Source organism: Elephas maximus, chromosome 3, assembly GCF_024166365.1.
Source record: "Elephas maximus indicus isolate mEleMax1 chromosome 3, mEleMax1 primary haplotype, whole genome shotgun sequence".
Lineage (NCBI taxonomy): Eukaryota > Metazoa > Chordata > Mammalia > Proboscidea > Elephantidae > Elephas > Elephas maximus.
In genome coordinates, this window is record NC_064821.1 from 133533361 (window position 1) to 133559712 (window position 26352).

At 40.2% G+C, this 26352-nt stretch overlaps 1 protein-coding gene across 1 annotated transcript in view; it reads left to right on the forward strand.

The window, feature by feature from the left end:
- The window catches only part of SAMD13 (sterile alpha motif domain containing 13), a gene marked incomplete at its 5' end in the record, with an annotated part of 52854 nt that extends 32774 nt beyond the window's left edge, over positions 1-20080 (forward strand). Inside the window, one exon of the mRNA XM_049875553.1 lies at positions 18913-20080. Coding sequence (XP_049731510.1) covers positions 18913-19056 — 144 coding nt within the window. The remainder of the gene's footprint in view (positions 1-18912) is intronic.
- Positions 20081-26352: the final 6272 nt, after the last annotated feature.

A 26352-nucleotide genomic window follows, 5' to 3' on the forward strand; every position in this document is an offset into this window, starting at 1 on the left:
AAGGACATAAGTGAGAGTCATGACATCTAGTTTATTTTCTCCTAATTGACTCGTGGTCACTGGATGATCCCACAGAGTTTGCTCTTCTAGGACTGAAATTTCTATAAAGTGAATGCTGAGTTTAACAAACGTACCATTGCTCAACCTCCTGCTTTGAGTCAAAAATGTTATCTTGAAACTGGTGCTGCTGAAGTATGATTTTGATGCATGGCCAAACCACTTGAGCTGTTGTATTTTTTGTGAAGATGTTTGATTTTTTGTGAAGAGGTGATAAAAAGTTGACACTTGGCCCATGAATATGCATTGCCTGGTTTTAAGAGTCAAAGATACCTCAGGAATTTGACTTTGCTAAGAGCTTTAATTTTAAGAGAGAACCTTTTGACTGACCTCATCCAAAAACATCTTCACCTGTCTCACAGAGAACTGTTCAGGGCAAGTTTTACCTTCTTAAACTCTGAGAGCTACATGAGTCATATTATCTGGTATGAATCCATATGTACTGGTAGTGCTTTAATTGCTAGTTAAGGAATTCTGACAGTCCAGTAGGGTGACTTCATCACCCAAACCAGATGCTAACTATAGGTCACAAAGACAATTCTGCCTCTTGTAATGCAGTCACTTCATTTCTATGTCTTTATCTGTTTAATTCACATACTCCAAATGTATATGAAGACAATGGAGATAGAGATCTGCCATTCAGTTAATGTCATATAATTTATATTGTTCAGGTTCATCAGACTTACAAGTGAGTGACATCAGTGATTTTATTTCTAGAACAAGGTGTATTTTGAGATATATATTTTTTTTTCCCCTCAGAGGATCATGCCAAAACAATACACAACTTATGGTGACAAATTAGTTTTACTCTATAATGTCTTTACTTTCCAAAACACCATGAATGAGAACAGTATTTTTCTGTAAAATACCTAGCATGGTTGTTTAAATATTGACTTGAGATGCAAAGATTGGCACTTTTTTTTTTTTTTGCTACTTTTTAATGAGTTTACTGACTTAATAGAGACAAGTAAACTTTCTTGTTGCTACAAATTGACAAGTAACACTACTTCAAAATGGGGCAGTAATGTAGGAAGCCAATCAGAACAGCCCTGAGCATAGTGTTGTAAATCATGGCCAGATGTCTTTCAAGTGACGTGATTCTTCATGGATATTTCTAACTAGACCAGGGACAAATCCAGGTTTTGTGGTTCCTGAAGCTTATACAATTCTAAGGGCCATCTGTGGGGAAAAAAAACAATTACAAAACTGTGAATACAGAATTGCTAAGGTAAAGCTTAAGTTTCGTTAGCTTCATGGCAAGTCCAACTCTGAATTAGACTAATCAAAACCCCACAGGTTGGAAATAACATTTATTGCTTTATTGGCATTTAATAATACTGAGAATTGAAAATATTCAGGATGCTTTGAAACTTGAATGTTTCTTCACAACTGTTGGCTACTGAAATGCTTAAAATATTTTATAGCATAATGAGTAGGAAAAGTGACAATTCAAATTCTGCTGATGTATCGTTTCAGCCCATGAAAATTGAGAAAAGAGTTAACAGGCAAACAGGTAGTGCTAACAATAAGAGAAATGAATACAAAACTGATTAGGATACCATTCACAGTAGCCCCCAAGAAGATAAAATACTTAGGAATAAATCTTACCAAGGATGTAAAAGTCCTATACAAAGAAAACTACAAAGCTCTACCACAAGAAATTCAAAAGGACATACTTAAGTGGAAAAACATACCCTGCTCATGGATAGGAAGACTTAACATAGTAAAAATGTCTATTCTACCAAAAGCCATCTATACATACAATGCACTTCTGATCCAAATTCCAATGACATTTTTTATGGTGATAGAGAAACAAATCACCAACTTCACATGGAAGGGAAAGAAGCCTTGGATAAGCAAAGCATTACTGAAAAAGAAGAAGAAAGTGGGAGGCCTCATTCTACCTGATTTCAGAACCTATTATACAGCCACAGTAGTCAAAACAGCCTGGTACTGGTACAACAACAGACACATAGACCAGGGGAAAAGAATTGAGAACCCAGGTATAAATCCATCCACATATGAGCAGCTGATATTTGACAAAGGCCCAGTGTCAGTTAATTGGGGAAAAGATAGTCTTTTTAACAAATGGTGCTGGCATAACTGGATATCCATTTGCAAAAAAATGAAACCGGACCCATACCTCACACCATGCACAAAAACTAACTCCAAAGTGGATCAAAGACCTAAACATAAAGACTAAAACGATAAAGATCATGGAAGAAAAAATAGGGACAACCTTAGGAGCCCTAATAAAAGGCATAAACAGAATACAAAACATTACCAAAAATGACGAAGAGAAACCAGGTAACTGGGAGCTCCTAAAAATTAAACACCTGTGTTCATCTAAAGACTTTACCAAAAGAGTAAAAAGACCACCTACAGACTGGGAAAGAATTTTCAGCTATGACATCTCCGACCAGTGCCTGATCTCTAAAATCTACATGATTTTGTTAAAACTCAACCACAGAAAGACAAATGACCCAATCAAGAAGTGGGCAAAGGATATGAACACACACTTCACTAAAGAAGATACTCAGGCAGCTTACAGATACATGAGAAAATGCTCTCGATCATTAGCCATTAGAGAAATGCAAATTAAAACTAGGATGAGATTCCATCTCACTCCAACAAGGCTGGCATTAATCCAAAAAACACAAAATAATAAATGTTGGAGAGGCTGCGGAGAAATTGGAACTCTTATACACTGCTGGTGGGAATGTCAAATGGTACAACCACTTTGGAAATCTATCTGGCGTTATCTTAAACAGTTAGAAATAGAACTACCATACAACCCAGAAATCCCACTGCTCGGAATATACCCTAGAGAAATAAGAGCCTTCACACAAACAGATATATGCACACCCATGTTTACGGCAGCTCTGTTTACAATAGCAAAAACCTGGAAGCAACCAAGGGGTCCATCAATGGATGAATGATTAAATAAATTGTGGTATATTCACACAATGGAATACTACGCGTGGATAAAGAACAGTGACAAATCTGTGAAACATTTCATAACATGGAGGAACCTGGAAGGCATTATGCTGAGTGAAATTAGTCAGAGGCAAAAGGACAAATATTGTATAAGACCACTATTATAAGATCTTGAGAAATAGTATAAACTGAGAAGAACACATACTTTTGTGGTTACGAGGGAGGGAGGGTGGGAGAGGCTTTTTACTGATTAATTAGTAGCTAAGAACTGCTTTAGGTGAAGGGAAGAACAATACTCAATACATGGATGGTCAGCTCAACTGGACTGGACCAAAAGCAAAGAAGTTTCCGGGATAAAATGAATGCTTCAAAGGTCAGCGGAGCAATGGCAGGGGTTTGGGGATCATGGTTTAAGGGGACTTCTAAGTCAATTGGCAAAATAATTCTATTATGAAAACATTCTGCATCCCACTTTGAAATGTGGCATCTAGGGTCTTAAATGCTAACAAGTGGCCAACTAAGATGCATCAATTGGTCTCAACCCACCTGGATCAAAGGAGAATGAAGAACACCAAGGTCACACGATAACTAAGAGCCTAAGAGACAGAAAGGGCCACATGAACCAGAGACCTACATCATCCTGAGACCAGAAGAACTAGTTGGTACCCGGCCACAAACGATGACTGCCCTGACAGGGAGCACAACAGAGAACCCCTGAGGGAGCAGGAGATCAGTGGGATGCAGACCTCAAATTCTCATAAAAAGACCAGACTTAATGGTCTGACTGAGACTAGAGGAATCCCGGTGGTCATGGTCCCCAAACCTTCTGTTGGCCCAGGACAGGAACCATTCCCGAAGACAACTCATCAGACATAAAAGGGACTGGATGGTGGGTAGGAGAGAGATGCTGATGAAGAGTGAGCTAATTATATCAGGTGGACACTTGAGACTGTGTTGGCATCTCCTGTCTGGAGGGGAGATGGGAGGGTAGAGATGGTTAGAAACTGGCAAAATTGTCATGAAAGGAGAGACTGGAAGGGCTGACTCATTAGGGGGAGAGCAAGTGGGAGTACGGAGTAAGGTGTATATAAACTTATATGTGACAGTCTGACTTGATTTGTAAGTGTTCACTTGAAGCTCAATAAAAGTTAATTAAAAAAAAAACTGATTAGTAAGGAACCTTCTGAATTGAAATAGAATACATTTCTAGAAACTAAAATGCCCAAATCGTTGTTTAAATCATTCCTCTGAAATGACAGCAGTTATAAGACATTATATGACAGCCAGGTGTGTGGCACTTCTTTGGCTTATTCACTTATTCATTTGTTTCCATGGTTGTTACAGTTTATCCTAATGCTCATTAAAATAAATATAAAACTATTAAAATAATGCCCATCCCCAAACCACGGAAACCATTACAGATATTAGAGGGAAGCAGAGAAGATTCCAGGCAAAGGGAAGATCAAACACAAAGGCATAGGGACATGAAACAATATGGTTTATCTTAGGAAACTGATCTGCTTAGAGAAGAAAGTGTGCAGCAGGAATGCCAAGGAATAAGACAGAAAGATAGACAGGGGTTGAAATAACAGAGAGTCTGGTTTGCCTGGCAGAAGAGAGACTACCTGAGATGCACCAGGGAACCAATGAAGGATGGTAAGTGGGTGGTACCATGATGAGATTTGTGTTTTTGAAAAATATCGAAAGTGGCTTGGAGAACAAGGAGACCGAGGGCAAGACAGCTACTGTAATAGTCCCACTAGGGATGGAAAGGAAGAGATAGATTAGAAACTATTGGGAAGAGAGTCAAAATAATTTAGTGGATGATTGCCAATGGAGGGGTGAAGTTTTGTCCTGTCTCGCTTCTCTGCTGTATTCCCAGCACTGAGCCCAGCGCTCAGAGGCAGGGAAGGGAAGAGCCTTGAATGACTGCCAGGTCGTCCGCTTAGATGATTGTAAGGTGGCACTATTAACCAGGATGACTAGCAAGTTTTTTGGAAGTTAAGTTTTGAGAGGGATATGATGAGCACAGTTTGAAGCACATTAAGTTTGAGAGCCCTGTAGGGCATCTAAGTGAAAATAACTAGCAGGCATCTCAGGAGAATGACACCCAGAAACAGAGATACAAGAATCATCAGCCGCCCTAAGAGTGCTTGAGAATGAGAGAAGCATTTAGAAGGGGAGGAGAAAAGGGCCAGGGACAGCACCCTGGAGAACACTAAGGTTTTATTTGCTAGAAGAACGGTAACTACCAAAATCAACCAAGAAGGAATACTTAAGAGAGGTGAGAAGAGAACCACTAAGAGGTTTTACAGAAGTCAGTGAAGGAGAGAGTTTCAAGAAAAATGAAATGGTCAATATATTAGTTTCCTCGGGCTGTCATAATAAAGTATCACAAACTGGGTGGCTCAACAAAACAGAAATTTATTCTCTCATAGTTCTAGAGGCTAGAGTCCAAAATCAAGGTGTCAGCAGGGCCATGCTTCCCCTGAAGTCTTTAGAGAAGCATCCCTCCTTACCTCTTCCGGCTTCTGGTAGCCCCAGGTATTCCTTGGCTTGTGGTAGCATAACTTCAGTCTCTGCCTCCAGTGTTACATGGCCTTTTCTTTGCATCTCTCGGTGTCTTCTCCTTGTCTTATTAAGAACATTAGTAATTGGCTTTAGGATCCATCCTGTGATCCTTAACTAATTACAGCTGCAAAAACCCTATTTCCAAGTAAGGTCATATTCTGAGATTCCTGGTGGTCATGAATCTTGGGGGGACACTATTCAACCCACTACAGTGAATAAGATGATCAAATACTTCAAAAAAGTGAAGTCCAGCAGGATCTAGGAGTATCATCAGATCTGGAAATTAATATGTTGATGGTTAAATGTGCCAGTGGAATTTCAGTGGTGTTGGGGAGGAGTGCGGATGACTGTTTGGGAAGTGGAGGACCCTTGACTCCAAGTTGAGGAGTGAGTGGGAGGTAGGCAAGCAAAGAGAGAAAGTAGCTGGAGGGTCATATTGGCATGAGTGTCTAAGGGAAGAGACGCGCAAACCTATTTACATGTAGGAAAGTAGCCAGAAGTATTAAACAGGTTAAAATTACTGGAAATTGAGGACAGTTAAGTGAAGCAAAGTCTTTGAGGATATGGAAAGAGATGAGATGAACAGAGTATGGGGAGATTCATACTGAGATATCTTCCTCTAAGCCTAGATCATATATGGTGATGTGTGCAGATATAGATAAGACTGCCCTTGCCCTTAGGGGCATTGAGTGAGCTCCTCACAGCCTCTGTTTCCTTTGCTAAACAAGAGACAAGCTCTTCTGCTGGGGGTGGACATGGATGGTGTCATGGATTGGATTGTGTCCCCCCAAAATATGTGTCCACTTGGTTAGGCCATGATTCCCAGTATTGTGTGGCTGTCTTCCATTCTGTGATTTTCCTATGTGTTATAAATCATAATCTCTGCCTGTGGTTAAGAAGGATTACAGTGGGACATAACACCTTTGCTCAGGTCATATCCCAGATTCAATGTAAAGGAAGTTTCCCTAGGGTGTGGCCTGTACCACCCTTTATCTTACAAGAGATAAAAGGAAAGGGAAGCAAGCAGAGAGTCAGGGACCTCATACCATCAGGAAAGAAGCACCGGGAGCAAAGCACGTCCTTTGGACCCCGGGTTCTACATGGAGAAGCTCCCAGACCAAGGGAAGATTGATGACAAGGACCTTCCTCCAGAGGTGACAGAAAGAGAAAGGCGTCCCCTGCAGATGACACCCTGAAGTTGGACTTGTAACCTACTAGATGGTGAGAGTAAATTTCTCTTTGTTAAAGCCATCCACTTGTAGTATTTCTGTTACAGCAGTACTAGATGAGTAAGATAGGTAGGTAGAGATTTAATAAGAAACTAGAGGAGAGGAATAAAGGGTAAGATTGGCTGCCAGAGGGAATGGAGGGAGCTGATAAATAAAAGAACTGTTGCAGTATTCTGCTGAAACAACTGAGATTGCTGTTGTTGTTGGATGCCATTGAGTTGGTTCTGACTCATAGCGACCCTATGTACAACAGAAGGAAACACTGTCCAGTCCTGCACCATCCTCATAATCGTTGTTATGCCTGAGCCCATTGTTGCAGCCACTGTGTCAATCCATCTTGTTGAGGGTCCACCTCTTTTTCGCTGACCCTCTACTTCACCAAACATTATGTCCTTCTCCAGGGACTAGTCCCTCCTGATAATATGTCCAAAGTATGTGAGACAAAGTCTAAGGAGCGTTTCTGGCTGTACTTCTACCAAGACAGATTTGTTTTTCTGGCAGGCCATAATACATTGAATATTCTTTCCCAATACCATAATTCAAAGGCATCAACTCTTCTTTGTCTTCCTTACTCATTTTCCAGCTTTCACATGTATATGAGGTGATAGAAAACACCGTGGCTTGGGTCAGGCACACCTTAGTCCTGAAAGTGACATCTTTGCTATTTAACACCTTAAAGAGGTCTTTTGCAGCAGGTTAGCTCAATGCAATTCATTGTTTGATTTCTTGACTGCTGCTTCCATGAGTGTTGATTGTGGATCCAAGTAAAATGAAATCCTTGACAACTTCAGTCTTTTCACTGTTTATCATGATGTTGCTTATTGGTCCAGTTGTGAGGATTTTTGTTTTCTTTATGTTGAGGTGTAATCTATACTGAAGGCTGTGGTCTTTGATCTTCTTCAGTAGGTGCTTCAAGTCCTCTTCACTTTCAGTAAGTAATGTTGTGTCACCTGCATACTGCAGGTTGTTAGTGAGTCTTCTTTCAATCCTGATGCCGCATTCTTCTTCATTTGGTCCAGCTTCTCGAATTATTTGTTCAGCATACAATTGAATAATCACCTTTCTTGACTTTAAACCACACAGTCTCCCCTTGTTCTGTTTGAATGGCTGCCTGTTGATCTAAGTACAGGTTCCTCATGAGCACAATTAAGTGCTCTGGAATTCCCATTCTTTGCAATGTTATCCATAATTTGTTATGATCCACACAGTCTAATGCCTTTGCGTAGTTAGTAAAATACAGGTAAACATCTTTCTGTATTCTTTGCTGTCAACCATAACCCAACTGACATCAGCAATGATATCCCTCATTCCATGTCCTCTTCTGAATCCGGCTTGAATTTCTGGCAGTTTGCTGTCGATATACTGCTGCAACTGCTTTTGAATGATCTTCAGTAAAAATTTTACTTGTGTGACACTAATGATATTGTTTGGTAATTTCTGTATTTTGTTGGATCACTTTTCTTTGGAATGGGTACAAATATGGATCTCTTCTTGTCGGTTGGCCAGGTAGCTATTTTCCAGATTTCTCGGCATAGACGTGTGAGCGCTTCCAGCACTGCATCCATTTGTTGAAACATCTCAATTGGTATTCTGTCAAGTCCTGGAGACTTGTTTTTCACCAACACTTTCAGTGCAGCTTGGACCTCTTCCTTCAATGCTATCAGTTCTTGATCATATGCTGCCTCCTGAAATGGTTGAACATTGGCCACTTCTTTTTGTTACAGTGACTTTGTGTATCTTTCCATCTTCTTTTGATGCTTCCTGTGTCGCTTAATATTTTCCCCTGGATAATGGTCTGACAGAGACTAGAGGAACCCCCGAAACTATGGCCCCTAGATGCTCTGTTAACCCAGAACTGAAACCATTCCCAAAGCCCACTCTTCAGACAAAGATTAGGCAGGACTATGAAACAAAAAATAATGCATGTGAGGAATGTTGTTCTTAGTTCAGTCAGATACACGAGACCAAATTGGCAGCTCCTGTTCGGAGGCAGGATGAGAAGGTAGGGAGGGACAGGAACTGATTGAATGCACACAGGAAGACCGGGGTGGAAAGGGGGGATGTGCTGCCATATTGTGGGGACTGCAACTAATGTCACAAAACAATGTATGTATTAATTTTTGTATGAGAAATTAACATGAATAAACTTCCACTTAAAGCACAATAAAAGAAAAACATTTCCTTGTAGAATCCTTCAGTATTGCAACTTGAGGCCTGAATTTTTTCTTCAGTTCTTTCAGCTTGAGAAATGCCCAGTGTATTCTTCCCTTTTGGTTTTTTAACTCCAGATCTTTGCACATTTCATTATAATACTTTGTCTTCTTTAGCTGCCCTTTGAAATCTTCCATTCAGCTCTTCTACTTCATCATTTCTTCCATTCACATTAGCTACTCTATGTGTAAGAGCAACTTTCAGAGTCTTTCGGACATCCGTTTTGGCCTTTTCTTTCTTTTCTGTCTTTTTAATGATCTCTTACCTTCTTAATATATGATGTCCTTGATGTCATTCCACAGCTCATCTGGTCTTTGGTCATTAGTGTTCAGTGCCTCAGATCTTAAGATGGCTTCTAAATTCCGGTGGGATATACTCAAGATAGTACTTTGGGTCTCCTGGACTTGTTCTCATTTTTCTCAACTTCAGCTAGAACTTGCAAATGAGCAATTGATGGTCTGTTCCACAGTTGACCTCTGGCGTTGTTCTGACTGATGATACTGAGCTTTTACATCCACAGATGTAATTTATTTGATTTCTGTGTATTCCATCTGGTGACCTCCACATGTATAGTTGCCGTTTATGTTGTTGAAAAAAGGTATTTGCCATGAAGAAGTAGTTGGTCTTGCAAAACTCTATCACGTGATCTCTGGTGTCATTTCTGTCACTGAGGCCATATTTTCCAATTACCAGTCCTTCTTCTTTGTTTCCAAATTTTGCATTCCAATCACTGGAAATAATCAATGCCTCTTGATTGCATGTTTGATCAATTTCAGACTGCAGAAGTTAGTAAAAATCTTCAATTTCTTCATCTTTGGCTTTAGTGGTTAGCGTGTAAGCTTGAATAATAGCTGTATTAACTGGTCTTCCTTGTACGCCTATGGATATTATCCTATCACTGACAGTGTTGTACTTCAGGATAGATCTTGAAATGTTCTTTTTGACGATAAACACAACACCATCCCTCTTTAATTTGTCATTCTTGGCATAGTCGACCATATGATTTTCCTGTTCAAACATGGCCAATATCAGTCCATTTCAGCTCACTAATGTCTAGAATATCAGTCTTTATGCGTTCCATTTTGTTTTTGACAACTTCCAATTTTCCTTGATTCATACTTTGTACATTCCACATTCTGATTACTCATGGATGTTTCGAACTGTTTCTTTTCATCTTGAGTTGTGCCACATCAGCAAATAAAGGTCTCAAAAGCTTGACTGCATGCATGTTGTCTTAGTCATCTAGTACTGCTATAACAGAAATACCACAAGTCAATGGCCTTAACAAAGAGAAATTAATTTCCTCACAGTAAAGTAGACTAGAAGTCCAAAGTCAGGGCGTCAGCTCCAGGGGAAAGGCATTCTCTCTCAGGCAGCCTTCTCATCAGTGTTCTCCCGGATTAGGAGCTTCTCTGTACAGGAACCCCGGGTCCAAAGGATATGCTCTACTCCTGGTTCTCCTTCCTTGGTGGTATGAAGTCCCCCCTGTCTCTCTGCTCACTTCACTCTTTTATAGCTCAAGAGATTGCCTCAAGGCACAATCCAGTCTTGTAGATTGAGTCTTGCCTTACTAACACAACTGCCACCCATCCTTCCTCATTAACATCATAGAGGCAGGATTTACAACATATAGGAAAATCACACAATACCAGGAATCACGGCCCAGCCAAATTATACACACATTTTGGGGGGGACATAATTCAGTCCATGACACACCTCATTAAGGTCAACTCTGCTTTGAGGAGGCAGTGTTTCCCCAGTCATTATTTGAGTGCCTTCCAACCTGAGGGGCTCATCTTCTGGCACTGTATCAGAGAGTGTTCCACTGCTATTCATAAGGTTTTCACTGGCCATTTTTTTCAGAAATAAACTGCCTGGTCCTTCTTCCTAGTCTATCTTGGCCTGGAAGCTCAGCCAAAACCTGTCCACCAAGGCGTGGCCCTGCTGGTATTTGAAATACCAGCAGCAACACGTCCAGAATCACAAGCAACATGCAAGCCACCACATTACGACAAACTGATAGACACATGGTGGAACTGAGATTGGTACACTGCAAATATATAGTGTTTCATCTTCATGGTTACCTGATTTTGTTTTTTTCCAGCCATACCAGGTATAAGAGTTAGAGAAGCTGGGTTGCTGGACTGTACTTGTATGGGGTGTTGTAGAGTAGGTGCAGTAGAAGATTAAGATCCTAAAGATTTGTAAGAGCTGGTTAAAGAAAGGGTCCCACGGTCAGCCATGGGGTTCAAATGTAGTACAAAAGAGTCTGAAGGGAACTTATAGCCCTGGAGAAGGTAAAGCTGAAATGAAAAAGTGGGTTTAATGGAGGTGAGGAAATAAATAGGATATTGGACTTTCAGGGTTTCAGAGGTAGGACTCTTCTGATAGAACACATTATAGGAGTAGGTTCTAAAAGTGAAGGTTAATACAGTCCCTTTTTCATCTACCATGTGTAGGTAGCAAGTATTAAGTAACACAAAGTGATACCCATTAGGTCACTGAAGGTATTAGCCCTCACAATGAGTCAAAATGGATTTTGTATCTTATTTAAGTGTGACTGTTACTTTAACAGATGAGGTAAAGATTCCTCTTTGAGCCATACAAATAGTTCTCTCTGTTAACAAGCTGCTCAGCATGAATTTTTAAACAAGGTGAAGGCTTTACAATATGTTTATTTTTCGTCTCAGATTTTCCACCAATAGGCTTGCAAGGCAAATGCAGCATCAGATGAGAGTCATTGGCTGAGAATTTTGAGATCATAGTCACTCCACCCACAATGAGCTACAGGGAGTGGGGGTGGGGGAGTGTGGAGGGTACTTACACCAAAAGAGGAATTTCTCCCACAGAAGAGACTTCATCCCTAGAATCATGTGACAAGGTTCAGAGGAACTTGAATAGCTCATCATCTTTCTTTCCGAAGTTATGTGGAAATTCTTCAGGAAATAATCTTTTTGTCTAACGAGGGAAGGCCTTGTAAAGAAACATGGTAGATTACTATAAAGTACTTGGAGTGCCTCAGAATGCTTCCTTCTCTGGTATTAAGAAAGCTTATCACCAGTTAGCACGACAAGTACACCCAGACAAGAACCCAGAGAACAAAGAGACAGCTGAGGAGAAATTCAAACAAATAGCAAAGGCCTATGATGTCCTGTCTGATGCCAAGAAACGCAATGACTATGACAATTCCAGAGGGAACCTGAAGAGAAGGAAAAATAGAGGAGACAGCAGAGAGGAAAACCACTTGGAGGAGGAACTATTGTTTGAGAGGCCGCAAGCCATCTTTCAGAACATCTTTGAAGATGAAGACCTCTTTTCAGGAGATTATTTTTCCACTGGCCATGTGGATACGGCCAGGAGATTCAATTCCTTCTTTAATGTGACCCCTGTGTTGGACACAGGATTTTCCACTTTTGTATCCCTGGGCTCAGGACCAAGTCCCACTTCCTCCTCAACATTTGTACCCTTTGTAAGCAGTGGAATGGGAAACTTCAGACTGGTCACCACGTGTAGCCAGATAGTGAATGGCAAGAGAGTTGTTACAAAGAAAGTGCTAGAAAATGTAAGGGGGAGGACTGAAATGGAAAAAGAAAGAATATTTCACTAGATTCTTCTACCTGCATACTAAGGAATTGCTGCTGTGTTCTTTAACAGAAAGACTTTCGTCTAAAGCTGGTGAGTCTTGATGTTTATCAAAGGCATAATTACAATCTTTGAGTGTTTTGAATTGAAACAGACAGAGGTCACTTTAGTTCAAACCTCTCATTTCACAGAGGAAGGGAGTAATTGACCAGATGTTGACACTAGCAGCAGAGTTGGTTTTCTAGCCCAAGTCTTCTCACTCTAATTTGAGACTTCTTTCTCCTACTCTATATTAGGAACAGTGGAGATGTTGCCACACATATGCCCATCTGAGTCAGTTGCAGTGTCGTATCATAAATCCCACTGACTTCTGTGAATTTTTCCCCATATCTTGCTGTTATCCAATTGCCCATATCTCTTTTCGCTTCCTAGCCTCTTCGCTTCTTCTTTTTCACCTCACCTCCTTCCTTTCCGGTGGACATATCCCAAGCATACTCAATTGAAAGAGTTACCTAGGTATAGAGTAATGTTGGCAGAGAGAAAGAGTAAAAACTAAATGGGTTAAGTTTTCTTTCATGTTTTTTTCTTAATAGCTAGCATTCATTGAGTCCTCAGTACCAATTGTAGTTGAGTCAATTCCAACTCATAGGGATTCTATAGGACAGAGTAGAACAGACCCATACAGCTTCCAAGGAGCACCTGGTGGATTCCAACTGCCAACCTTTTGGTTAGCAGCTGTAGCTCTTAACCACTACGCCACCAGGGTTTCCGAGTGCTCAGTAGATGCCAGGAATTCTTCTTAATGTGTGTTATCTCAATAATCCTTCCAGCAATGATATACAGTAGCTATCCCTTCCCCCATATAGATAAGGAAATGAGGTTTAGAGAGGTTAAGTAACATGCCCCAGGCTCCACCTAATAAGTGATGAAGTAATGTGTTACTCTAAGGCAAGTGCTTATCTACTGAGCTATAATATCTATGGATTTTACTCACTTGTTATATTTAAATCTAGAATCTTGCCCTCATTGGAAATTTACACCTATCTACTCTAAACTTTACTTCAATGCAGGAGTCCTTGCTGGAGCTTATTAACTGTGCAAATATTCTGTATGTTATTACCCAACAGGAACTTGAAGGGTAAATGTTTTTGCATAATCAACTGATAAAATCAATATAAAAAGTGTCACTGAAGCTAACAAATGATTGTCCTTTAACACAGAAGTGTGAACAGGATCCCTGAGATGTGAATTAATTATCGTTTTGGCTTTAATGTGATATGCATGCATGCAAATTTTTTTTTTAATTGGGTGGAATCGGTCACACTCCATCCTTTCATTTTTACTAATAAGCACACTGAAGTCCAGAGGAATTGCTCCTTGTAGAAAGTCACTGATGGAGACAGCATTAGAACCTGTCTTCCTTTGAGTCCTGTGCTCATTCTAGTTCCGCCAGTTCCATGCTGACTCTGGCAAGATTTGGCTTTTGTTTGCATCACAATCTTTTGTTGAAATTATGTAACAAATTATTCGCTTTTTAATCAAGGGATTTTCCTGTGTGTGTGATTTTTTAAGGCAAATGTTTTTTGTAGTCTTTGAACCTTTTTAATCTCATTAAATTTTCTGAACTTGAAAATTTCAATGCATCCCTCTGGCAAAGGATAGCATTCAAACACTGAGCACACATCCAGAAAGAAAGCAGAAGGCAGATTTGGAATCTGAATACATTCCTTTTCTTTGAAAGCCTATCAATTTCCACCTGTTGGTTATTGAGTACCTCCTGTATGTCAGCACTAAGCTAGGTACTGTACATGAATCATTTCTAATCTCCAAAATCATTCAAGGGATAAAAGTAAGAAACTGAGTCTCAGGGAAGTTATTAAGTAATTTACACAGTAAATTGTAGAGACAGGATTCAGACTGCAGCCTGTCTTGCCCTAAATCTCCCACTCCCATTACTCCAACTTCTACTTCCGTATATCTGAGCTACTGTAGTCATGGTTTAAAAAGAATGTTTTGTTGTAAGTGTGAACGAAAACGATACGCATTTCAAGAATTCTAAAACGGGCATTTCCAGATGGTGCTTTCTTTTACCAGCCCTGGTCTGAGGTGAACTGCAGTGTGTCTCCTGAACAAAGGGAAAAATCAAATTGGAGCATGAAACATGATTTTCCATTTTGTCTTAAGTAAAATCCAAATTTCAGCATTTTTCACAGACATACTTGATTTTTGACAAAAATGCTGAGTTGTGGAAGGATTTTTGCCTGCAAAGATTTTTTTTTTTTTTAATTCACATCTCAGTCAAGGATGTTTTCTTGTGGTATGGAAATGAAAGTGATGTCATCTCTTCCTGATGCCTGTTTAAAATATGTAGTAAGTATGAATTGACTCAATGGCACTGGGTTGGGTTAGTAAGTATGAGCAAACAGCAAAGGAAAGATGGCGAGCAGGAACGGCTTTACTATTTTTTTTTTAAACATTCCAAGAGAGGCAGTATGCACCTCAGCACTCAGGATGAGAGCATGAGCCTTGAAGTGACTTAGAATTCAGATTCCTATGATTTCACAGTACCTTCACAGCTGCTGCTGTGTTCCCTTCCAGGTGTCAAAAGCTCTTCTACCGTCTTTCAAACCTGTAGGTGTCACTAGCAGGTGACCTTTAGGATTATTTGCTAAGTAGAAAAGTGCTGAATGTCACCTGATTTTTGTAATTGTTTACTGTAGGGAGAAAACAATAACAAAAATACAGTGTCATTCAACATTGTTCTGTTGTACATAGGGTCCCTATGAGTAGGAACCAACTCAACGGCACCTAACAAGTAGAAAAAACTACTTTATTGAAAAGTCAGTTCCTATATCCTTAAATAATGTCTCACTCTTGGCCTGTCAACCTTTGTATGCTATGGTTTTGAATAGTTGTCTCTCACAAATTAATGTGTGACTTTGGCCTTCTAGTAGCTGACAAAATCAAGATTTCCAAAGCTCAGAAACACCATAGAACAGCTCAAAGTAATTTCTGTTCTGGTTAGTGTTAGGTAGTTTACAAGTGAAATGAAGACCATATTCCTGTCAATGATGATGGAAAGGACGATGCCAAGAGATTGTATAACATAGCCCAGGGAACATTTGCAAGAGCAGTATTTCATGGAATCCTTTCAGAAACCCAGTATCCCCGCAGTAGTCACCCAGGAGACATAACAGGGAGGGACTTGCCTAAGGTCAAAAAGTGGGTATTTTTTTGAAGTTGCACAGTGTGTCCCCTTGTCTGGCAGTGGCAGAAGTATGTGGGTATAATCATGAACAGGTGTGCTGAGTCTTCACCAAGCACACACAGCTGGTCTGCCTCTTGAACCCAGGTCCCCTAAGAATCAGCTCAGGTTCTCCCCACAGTAAACAATTACAAATATTTAGCATTCAGTGTTTCTTTACCAAAAGTTTTAAACCATTTTATGTATTCGGGATCCTTACCTGTTTCATGAGAAGCCCCAAAGTTTTGTAGTCTCCCGAGTACCTGCAGTGAAGACCTCTGGTTGGGAAATGTGTGGAGAGTGGACTTGGAGAAGAACGGGGAAGGAAATTTTGTGGCTGGCAGAGCCTCTGCCTGTCACAGTCGTATTTGGAATCTTGAAGATCCACGGAGAGAGGGGCTGTCGGCGTAGAGAGGTTGATACTGAAATTGAGGCAAGATGGTTTTCCTTTTAAAGAACAGGAAACAAGCTCAAAGAGGGCGAGTAATTTTTCCAATGCCCATTGTAGTGATTGGCAAGACTCCAGGAAACTTAAGACTCTAGTCCCAATTTGACCAGCTAGACAGCACATACTTATTCTAAGTGTTAAGAGAAGCAGAAGGGAGTTATGAAAAGAACATTGACTTTGGCTGTAGGTAGATGAGAATGCAAATCCTATGCTACCCTTTTTTTGGTAAACTAAACCATTTTTATCTTAGGTTAACTTCTTGCTTGATTCTTGGTTTGCCTATAAAATACAGATGGTAATCTCTACCTTTTCTAATGTAGACAGTTCTTTTAGGAATTTATTTATTTATTTTTGCCCTCACCACTATTATTTGTTGTATTTTTGCATTGTCCTTGTAATCTTTGTGCATATGAATGAATAACAATGTATCCTAGAATAAAAAAAAAAAACCTTGTATATAAACAGGTAAAACTACTTTTCATGATAGTTTTCAACAAAAATGCAACATATACCACATATATTATCACATCACCTACTCTACACATGCTACAGTGCTATCTATTTGTACATACTGCACTTGATGGTGACAGTTAATACTTTCTGCTCTCCCGTAGTAGGCTATGGATGCCAAAAGCACTAGTCCTGAGCCTGTAAAGGCAGCATAAGAAAAAACCTTCTCAGAAACCTCAAAATAGTTTTTTAGCAGTTGATGTTATAAAAAAGAGTCAAGACTGGGACTTGAAGGACCCCGGAGGTCATGGTCCCAGACCTTCTGTTAGCCCAAGACAGGAACCATTCCCAGGGCCAACTCTTCAGACAGGGATTGGACTGGAATATGGGATGGAAAATGATACTTGTAAAGAATAGGCTTCTTGGATCAAGTAGACACAGGAGACTGTGTTGGCATCTCCTGTCTGGAGGGGAGATGAGAGGGCAGAGGGGGCCAGAAGCTGCTGGAATGGATATGAGGAGAATGAGTGGAGGGAAGCAGTGTGCTGTCTCATTAGGGGGAGAGCAATTAGGAGTGTATAGCAAGGTGTGTATAAATTTTTGTATGAGACTGACTTGATTTGTAAACTTTCGCTTAGAGCACAATAAAAATTAATTAAAAAAAAAAGAGTCAAGATGTTTGCTATGTTTTCTTCGTATGTGTGTAGGGGAGAGGGGGGATTAAAAAAGTTTGGTTTCACTTCAAAGAGCTTTCCCAAAGTATGGAAGTGAATGAAATCAATGAAAATTAATTTTTATTACATATCACCATGGACAAATATTCTTCTTCTGGCTTTCATAACAGTTGAATTCAAGGTAATATGCATGTGTGTTTTTCTGAATTCCAGTGTATGAGTTTGGACAAATTGGGTGCCTCTTGTTCTTATATGAAAGGAATTGGCATTGTGACTTCAAGACCAAATTAAAAAAAAAATCACAAATCTGACTTGTCTTTGATTTGAGGCTGGGTTAGTTACAAAGGGAACATTTGGCAACAATGTTTTCAAATATTTAAATACCCTGTGAAACTGCAATTACAGATTCTGCAGTTACTGATTCTAAGAACTATGCAGCCAATAAAAAAAAAAAGGGAAGAATTACAAGCCTAGATGCCAGGTCACAGCAAAATATCAATAATCTATTTCTCACTCTTGCAATATCTATAAATAAAGTAGGAAAAAATAATAGGAATTATAAGAATAATGTGAAATAACAAGTGCATACAGAACTGGGCAAATTTTTTTTCCATTAAATTTGCTACTTATTCCAGTTCAATAAAAATGCTTGTAAGGAAAATATCAACTTCAGTCAGAAGACTGATTACATTTTTGCTGTTCCTTCTTTGAGAGCAAAAGAATGTTCACGCTGATGCAGAAATTTTTGCCTATTTTGCCTTTTAGAAAAAGAAAATGTATTCCTTTAGGAAGCAACATTTTTGATCGTTAGGGTACATGCTCCAAGCTTGCCATCAGTTTTATAAGTTGTGATATTTGTGTGTTTGAAAACAAGATCATCTGTAGATTGTATGTAATTTAAAAATAAAAGTAGAAGCAAACCAAACCAAACTCACTGCCATTGAGTCAATTCCGACCCATAGCAGCCCTACAGGACAGAGTAGAACTGCCCCGTAGAGTTTCCGAGGAGCACCTGGCGGATTCAAACTGCCGACCTCTTGATTAGCAGCCATAGCATTTAACCACTTATACCACCAGGGTTTCCACAAGTAGAAGATGGAAGATAAAAAAAAGATGATTTTTTTTGTTTTTTTAATCTTAGCACAACTGAAAATGAAATGTTTTTAGCTTGAGAAAATTGCTCTGACTTTTTCCTTGGAAAGGAGCCTTAGTGGTGCAGTGGTTAAGCACTCTGCTGCTAACTGAAAGCTCAGCTGTTCAAACCCACCAGCCACTCCATGGGAGAAAGATGTGACACTCTGCTTCCATAAAGATTTATAGCCTCGGAAACCCTATAGGGCAGTTCTACTCTGTCCTGTAGGGTCGCCGCTATGAGTCAGAATTGACTGGATGGCAATAAGTTTGGGTTTTCTTTAGGTTTTCCATGGAACTTCAAAAGAAAGGCTTTTTCTTCATTATCCTTGAGCTTTGGGACTTAAATGTTGGCTGTACCCTCTGCTTCTGTTCTAGGAAATTGACGGAAAATCCCTGCTATTGATGACAAGGAATGATGTGTTGACAGGACTTCAGTTAAAATTGGGGCCTGCCCTGAAAATCTACGAGTATCATGTAAAACCTCTGCAGACAAAGCATTTAAAGAACAACTCTTCATAGTGGAGTTAAATTGGGGTCTTAGACCTCAAAAAATAAATCATTACATAATTTAGTTTCGTGTGATGAAACTTTGTAAACAGGATACATACATGTGTATATGTAAAGAATTTCAATCAAATGAAAACGTTATCCTATTGGATAGACTAGGCAATCCATCTGCTGACCTGGATTCAGCCCGGGAGCAAGGACACAATGTGGACAGGATGGTTTTTAATATGGAGTTTGTCAGATAGAATGATCTTGGACATGACTAGACACCTTCCCCACAAAGGCTTTGAAATCATAAGGATTTCCTTCATAGATTGCTTACACAAAATTCTTTTAAAAAATTAATAAACATCTTTTGGTTACAGACATAAGAAGATTAAAAATGAGAAAACTTGGGGAGGGGGAGAAAAGAGAAAGGAATTGCTGTCTTCCTTGAATTCCTCTGCTCCTTAGAGCTTATGCTACTTGGATGGAATTGCCAACTCCCTTTTTATAGAGGGTCCTCCGCTTGACCTTATTAAGGTTTCATTGGGATATGCTGTGATGTTTGAAATGAACACACATCATGACCCCTTCAGGAGCAGAATTATAGCTCTGAAAAGAGAACCCTGTTGTATACTGGGGATATCCATCCATATTCAGCTAGGTTTACAGAAGGTAATGATATTTTCTGCATAGATTTGCATTTAAATTGGTTCTTTGGTTCTGAAGAAGGCATTTTTCACTTTATGGTTTGTATTTATAATTGTTTCAGAAGATATTTGCCAAGGGTTATGGTTCAAAAAGCATTGTTCCTAGTACACAATATTTTTATATATACATATATATCCCTTCGTGATGGCGTAATATTTTTTTAATTGTTCTGATGCTTTGCTTGATTCCTGGTTTGAGTCCTTGTTTCTGAGAACTTGAAAGGTGGGCTTGCTACATCTCTGTTCAAAGAGACATTTGTTAAATCCATGTGTCAATGCCTTGTTTAATTGGTGCTTTGTGTTTGCAATAAAGCATTGCTTCAGTTTATGCCCAGTGTACCTTTGACCTGTTCTGTTTGGTTGCTTCTTTAACTGGGATTAAGAAATAAGTTCTTTCCTTGAAACCATGGAGAGAAAGTTGAGCGTTTTGGGGGGAAAAGACTGTATGGATTATATGGATCTATATGTGGACTTGGGAGCCCTGGTGGCGCTTGGTTAAAAGCACTGGGCAGCTAACCAAATGGTCGGCGATTTGAACCCACCAGCAGCTCCACTGGGGAAGAATGTGGCAATCTGCGTCTATAAAGATTTGCAGCTTTGGAACCCTGTGAGACAGCTCTCTTCTGTCCTGTAGGGTCAGTATGAGTCAGAATTGACTCAACAACAGTGGGTTTGGGTTTGGTATATGTGGATTTGGACTCTCTGGGTGATAAAAACGGTTAATATACTTGGCTGCTAACTCAAGTCCACCAAAAGGCACCTCAGAAGAAAGGCCTGGTAATCTACTTCTAAAAAATCAATCATTGAAAACCCTATTTAGCACAATTCTATCCTGACACACATGGAGTCACCATGACTCCTGGTGGTAGTGATGGAGGATATGTGGATTTATCTTCTTTTTAAACTGAATCATCCAAGTAGACCTTGTTCCTTTTCTTACCCTCACCCAACAATCAATTATATATACCATTTTAGCCAAAAATTCTTTTATTTGCTGTAGGCCAGTGGGGGTCATTGTCTTTGTTTTGTTTTTAAACAATGATGAAAGCTATGGACCTTTCCTCCAGACAAAAGTTCATATTTCCACAGGCAGAATTTTGCAGAGATTTCATGGACTCCCTAAAGTTTCCTCCTCCTCATAAAGTCCCTATTTTAGAGGGTATAATAATTCATTACCCTGTGGAGATAATTTCCCAAAAGAACAGGAAGATTGAAGATGAGTGTGAAAAAATATAGGAAATTGTATAGTCAGTGGGGTTCAAAGCTCTGCTGAGAATCTGCATTTCTAACAAGTTCCCAGGTGATGCTAATGCTGCTGGTTTGGGCCCAATTCTGAGAACCATTAGTAGAACCTCCAAGACCAAAACCAAACCCATTGCTGTCAAGTCAATTCTGACTCATAATAACCCTGTAGGACAGAGTAGACCTTCCCCATAGGATTTCTAAGGAGCAACTGGTGGATTCGAACTGCCAACCTTTTGTTTAGCAGGCTGAGTGCTTAACCATTGTGCCACCAGGTGTCCGTTAATAAAGCAGTGGTTTTCAAAATTTATCGTACATAACAATCATCTGGCTTCAAGATGGCAGCCTAGTTAGATACACCACACATCCCTCTACAGCAAAGACCCAAGAAATAAAGTGAAACAGATACAGATGACAACCCTGGAACCCTGAGATAAAATGAAAGGACAAAGAATTAAATACCAAATGGGAAAAGAAACTGAATGGCAGCAGCAAACAGGGAGAGATAGCCAGTGAAGATGCCCTGACAGACAGCTTGGCATAGCAGAGCCATTTTGAGCCAAAGCCAGCAGCAACCCTGGGTGAGGAGCACAGGAAGACAACATCACAGAACTCCCAAAAGGAGACAGAGAAACTTTCTCGACATACCTGGCGTGAAGCAAGGTGAGCAGGGCATGGATTGGAGCTAAGGAAAGTATAGGAAGGGGATGAAAGCTTCAGTGATCTGGGCATACAAGAGCAGGGAGGGAATCAGGATCAAGAGAAGAGCAACTCTCCAGTGGCAGTGCCTGACAGTTAGGGAGGGTGGCAAGTGTGGAATAAGATGACAAACCATGCCCCCTTTTTAAAAATTATTTTTCTCTTTTTCCCTCTCCTCCCTTATTCAGCCACCTCTCCTGCCCCTTCACCACCAGGGAGAGCACCTGCATACCCCTCAGCCACCTGCCCCCCTCCCCTACTGGGGAGAGCACCTGTGCACCTCCAGCTGTCCAACCCTACACTTCCCTTCCTGGGGAGAGTGCATGTGTGACTCCCGGCCACCCACCATGTCCCTCCCCTGCATACAGAGGGCCTTCATGACCCCCAGCCATTACCCCCCCCCCCACTAAAGAGAGTGCCTACGTAACTCTGGACATCCACCCTACTCCCTCACCCTGAGCTGCCTGCCCGGCCCCTCCCTTGCCAGAGAGAGTGCCTGCGTGACCCATGGCTGCCCACCCTGCCCCCCTGCCACATAGAGCACCTACACAGCCCCTGGCTGACCACCCCACCCCCTCTGAATGAGGGAGTACCTCCACACCCCCCAGGCACCCACCCCACTTGGTGATTGTGAGCATTCCTATACTGCTGGACAGCACCCACCCAACACACCTTCAGCTATCTCACACATACAGTGAACAGTGATGAGGGCTGGCCCTGCGCACTGTTGCCCCATCCAACTGTAGACAGAAAGTGAACACCACTCTGGTGCCAGACAAGTGATCACTGAAGCATGCCTGACTCTCCTGATAAAACAAAAACCATAAATAAATAACACCTTAATACCTCGGAGACAGCAGAAAATACCAATTCATATAAAGAAATAAGATGGCTCAACTAAATGACCAAAATAACTGGGCAGAAAACCTTCCTGAGGAAGAGATGGTAATGGAACTTCCTGATTAGGAATTCAAAAGGCTTATGTATGGGGTCCTCAAAGAGATCAAGGAAAACACAGACAAAATCAGGTAAACACAAATAAAACCCTAGAAGAATTCAGGAAAACAAGAATAAAATGACAGACAATTAGAAATCATACAAAACAGCAACTAGAAATTCAGAAGACTAACAAAAAAAATCAAACAGATAACTCAAAGAAAAGACATAGAAGTAGAATTGAAACAATGGAAGAAAGAATTAGCAAAATAGAATAAAATCCCTTGATACCAATTTGTTTGAGGAACAATCAGCACAAAGAATGAAAAAAAATGAAAGTGTAAGAGTTATGTGGGACACTTTGAAGAGGAATAATTTATGCATTATCAGCATCCCAGGAGAGACAAACAAACAAAAAAAAAATGCTTAGAGAATTTTTGAAGAATTGCTGGAAAACTTCTCCATCATCACAAAAGACAAGAAAATTTCCATCCAAGAACCTCAACAAACCTCACACAGGACAGACCCCAAAGAAAGTCACCAAGATATACTATAATCAAGCTTTCTAAGTCCAAAGATAAAGAATTCTGAGAGGAGGCGGGGCCAAGATGGAGGAATAGCCAGACGCTTCCTGAGATCCCTCTTACAACAAAGACTGGAAAAAAAACAAGTGAAATGATTACATTTATGACAAGCTAGGAGCCCTGAACATCAAAGGCAAAGTTAGGAAATGGACTGAGCGGCAGGGGGAGGAAGAGATGGTTCAGAAGTGGAGTTGCCAGATGTGAATCACTGGGATCCCTCAGACACCATTCCCAGGAGTGGCTGTAGCAGGCTGGTAGTAAAATTCGGCCTCAGCTTCCTCAGGAAGAACCAGCCAGCCACACAGCCTACTCACACCTCTGGAACCAGAGAAGAACGGTAAAACCACCCAGAAGAACAGTGCTCTCAGCAAAATCTAAGTACTTGCATATATTTTAACGTGTCCCCAGCCCCCAAGCCGGCTTTAGTGGCTGTTAATTTCCTTGGGCCTGAGGTAGGCCCTATGAAGCGCCCAGCCTTGGAGTAGGAATAAATTCACAATTGGGGGAAAAGAAAATCTGCCAACTTCACTAACTGGGCAAGCCCAGGGCAGAAGCAGATCCTGTCCAGGCATAAACGGTCCGTGGACTTTGAATATCTTTCCCTCCTGCATGGTCCTGTGTGGGCCTATTTCAGGAGAATAGGCTCTTGTTGGCAGACTCCAACTGTTTCAGCTGTGCGGTGAAGAGGTGGGTGTTTGATATTTGACACCGCTTTGCCTATTAAACAGGGTCCTCACCTACCCACATCAGGGGCATAAGGACTGGCGGCTCCACTCAGGTCACCCAGCTACCCACAACAGGAGTCCAAGGAAAACTGGTAACTCCCAGTCCTTACAACCAAAACTATTGGGTTCCCAAGGTCCGTCTGCAGAATGCACCCACCTGTGCACCCTAGGGAATACGGACACGCTTTCCTCACAGGCACTCAGGAGACAGTTCTCAGCCCCCTGCCGTGTTAAGAGTGTGACCATCTGCTGCAAAGAGATACCGGTACCTACACCGATCACCCCTGCCACTCTAAGACTGTAGGACAGAGCCTGTACCACACACTTGATGATCAGCAACCTGTACACCTGAGCTGATTTCATACAAAAAAAGTGAATGGACTCCTAGACCAATACACCTGATAACAGCTCTAGCCCTCTGGTGAGAGGACGTCAGAGTTTCAAAGGCAAAAATAATCAAGCTCGCTCACTCAAGCAACCCATTTGGGCATACCAAAACAAAGCAATAAGCTAGGATACAGTAAGCAAACATAAAATAAACTAATACAATAACTTACAGATGGCTCAGAGAAAACAGTCAATATCAAGTCACATAAAGAAACAGACGATGATTGCCTCAACAAGCTCTCAAAACAAAGAATCAGTGATCTTCTGGATGCAGGTGCCTTCCAGGAATGATCGAATGCAGAATTCAAAAGAGTAATATACAGAACTCTTCAAGACATCAGGAAAGAGATCAGGAAGGAAATCAGGCAATATGCAGAACAAGCCAAGGAACACACAGACAAAGTAGTTGAAGATGTTAAAAGGGTTATTTAAGAACATAATGAAAAAATTTAATAAGCTGCAAGAATCCATAGAGAGACAAAAAAAAAAAAAATCAGAAATTCAGCAGAAGATTAACAATAAAATTACAGAATTAGACAATAGAAAGTCAGAGGAGCAGAATTGAGCTAGTGGAAGGCAGAATTTCTGAACTTGAAGATAAAGCACTTAGGACTAATCTATTTGAAGAAAAATCAGATAAAAGAATTTAAAAAAATGAAGAAACCTTAAGACTCATGTGGGACTCTATCGAGAGAAATAACCTAAGAGCGACTGGAATACCAGAACAGGGAGGGATAACAGAAAATACAGAGAGAATTGTTGAAGATTTGTTGGCAGAAAACTTCCCTGATATCATGAAAGATGAGACGATATCAATCCAAAATGCTCATCGAACTCCACATAAGGTAGATGTTAAAAGAAAGTCACCAAGACATATTATAATCAAACTTGCCAAAACCAAAGATAAAGAGAATTTTAAGAGTAGCTAGGGATAAACAAAAAAGCACCTACAAAGGAAAGTCAATAAGAATAAGCTCAGACTACTTGGCAGGAACCATGCAGGCAAGAAGGCAATGGGATGACTTACATAAAGCACTGAAGGAAAATATTGCCAGCCAAGAATCATATGTCCAGCAAAACTGTCTCTCAAATATGAAGGTGAAATTAGGACTTTTCCAGATAAACAGAAGTTTAGGGAATTCATAAAAACCAAACCAAAACTACAAGAAATACTGAAGGGAGTTCTTTGCTTAGAAAATCAATAATATCAGGTATCAATCCAAGACTAGAACACAGAACAGAGCAATAAGATGTTCATCAAGACAGTGAAATCACAAAAATAAATCAAGATAAAAAAATGCTCAAAACAGAAACAGCGATGTCATTAAGTAAAAGAAGACAACATTAAAATGACAAAGAGGAAATAAGAAATGTCATAGATCTTTCATATGGAAAGGAAGACAAGGCGATATAAAGAAATAAAAGTTAGGTTAAAACTTAGGAAAATAGGGCTAAATATTAACGTAACCACAAAGGAGACTAACTATCCTACTCATCAAAATAAAATACAAGAAAAAAATAGAGACTCAGCAGAATCAAAATTAGCCAACAACGAAGAAGGAGAAAAGACAATATATAAACTACTCAGCACAAAAAATTAAGTGGGAGAAAGAAACTGTTGACAACACACAAGAAAAGACATCAAAATGACAACACTAAACTCATACCTATCTATAATTATGCTGAATTTAAATGGACTAAATGTACCAATAAAGAGACAGAGAATGGCAGAATGGATTAAAAAAACACGATCTGTCTATATGCTGCCTACAAGAGACCCACCTAAGACTTAGAGACACAAACAAACTAAAATTCAAAGGATGGAAAAAATACATATCAAGCAAACAACAATCAAAAAACAGTAGGAGTGGCAGTATTAATTTCCGACAAAATAGACTTTGAAGTTAGATCCACCACAAAGGACAAGGAAGGACGCTATATAATGATTAAAGGGACAATATACCAGGATGATATAACCATATTAATATTTATGCACCCAATGACAGAGCTGCAAGATACATAAAACAAGCTCTAACAGCATTG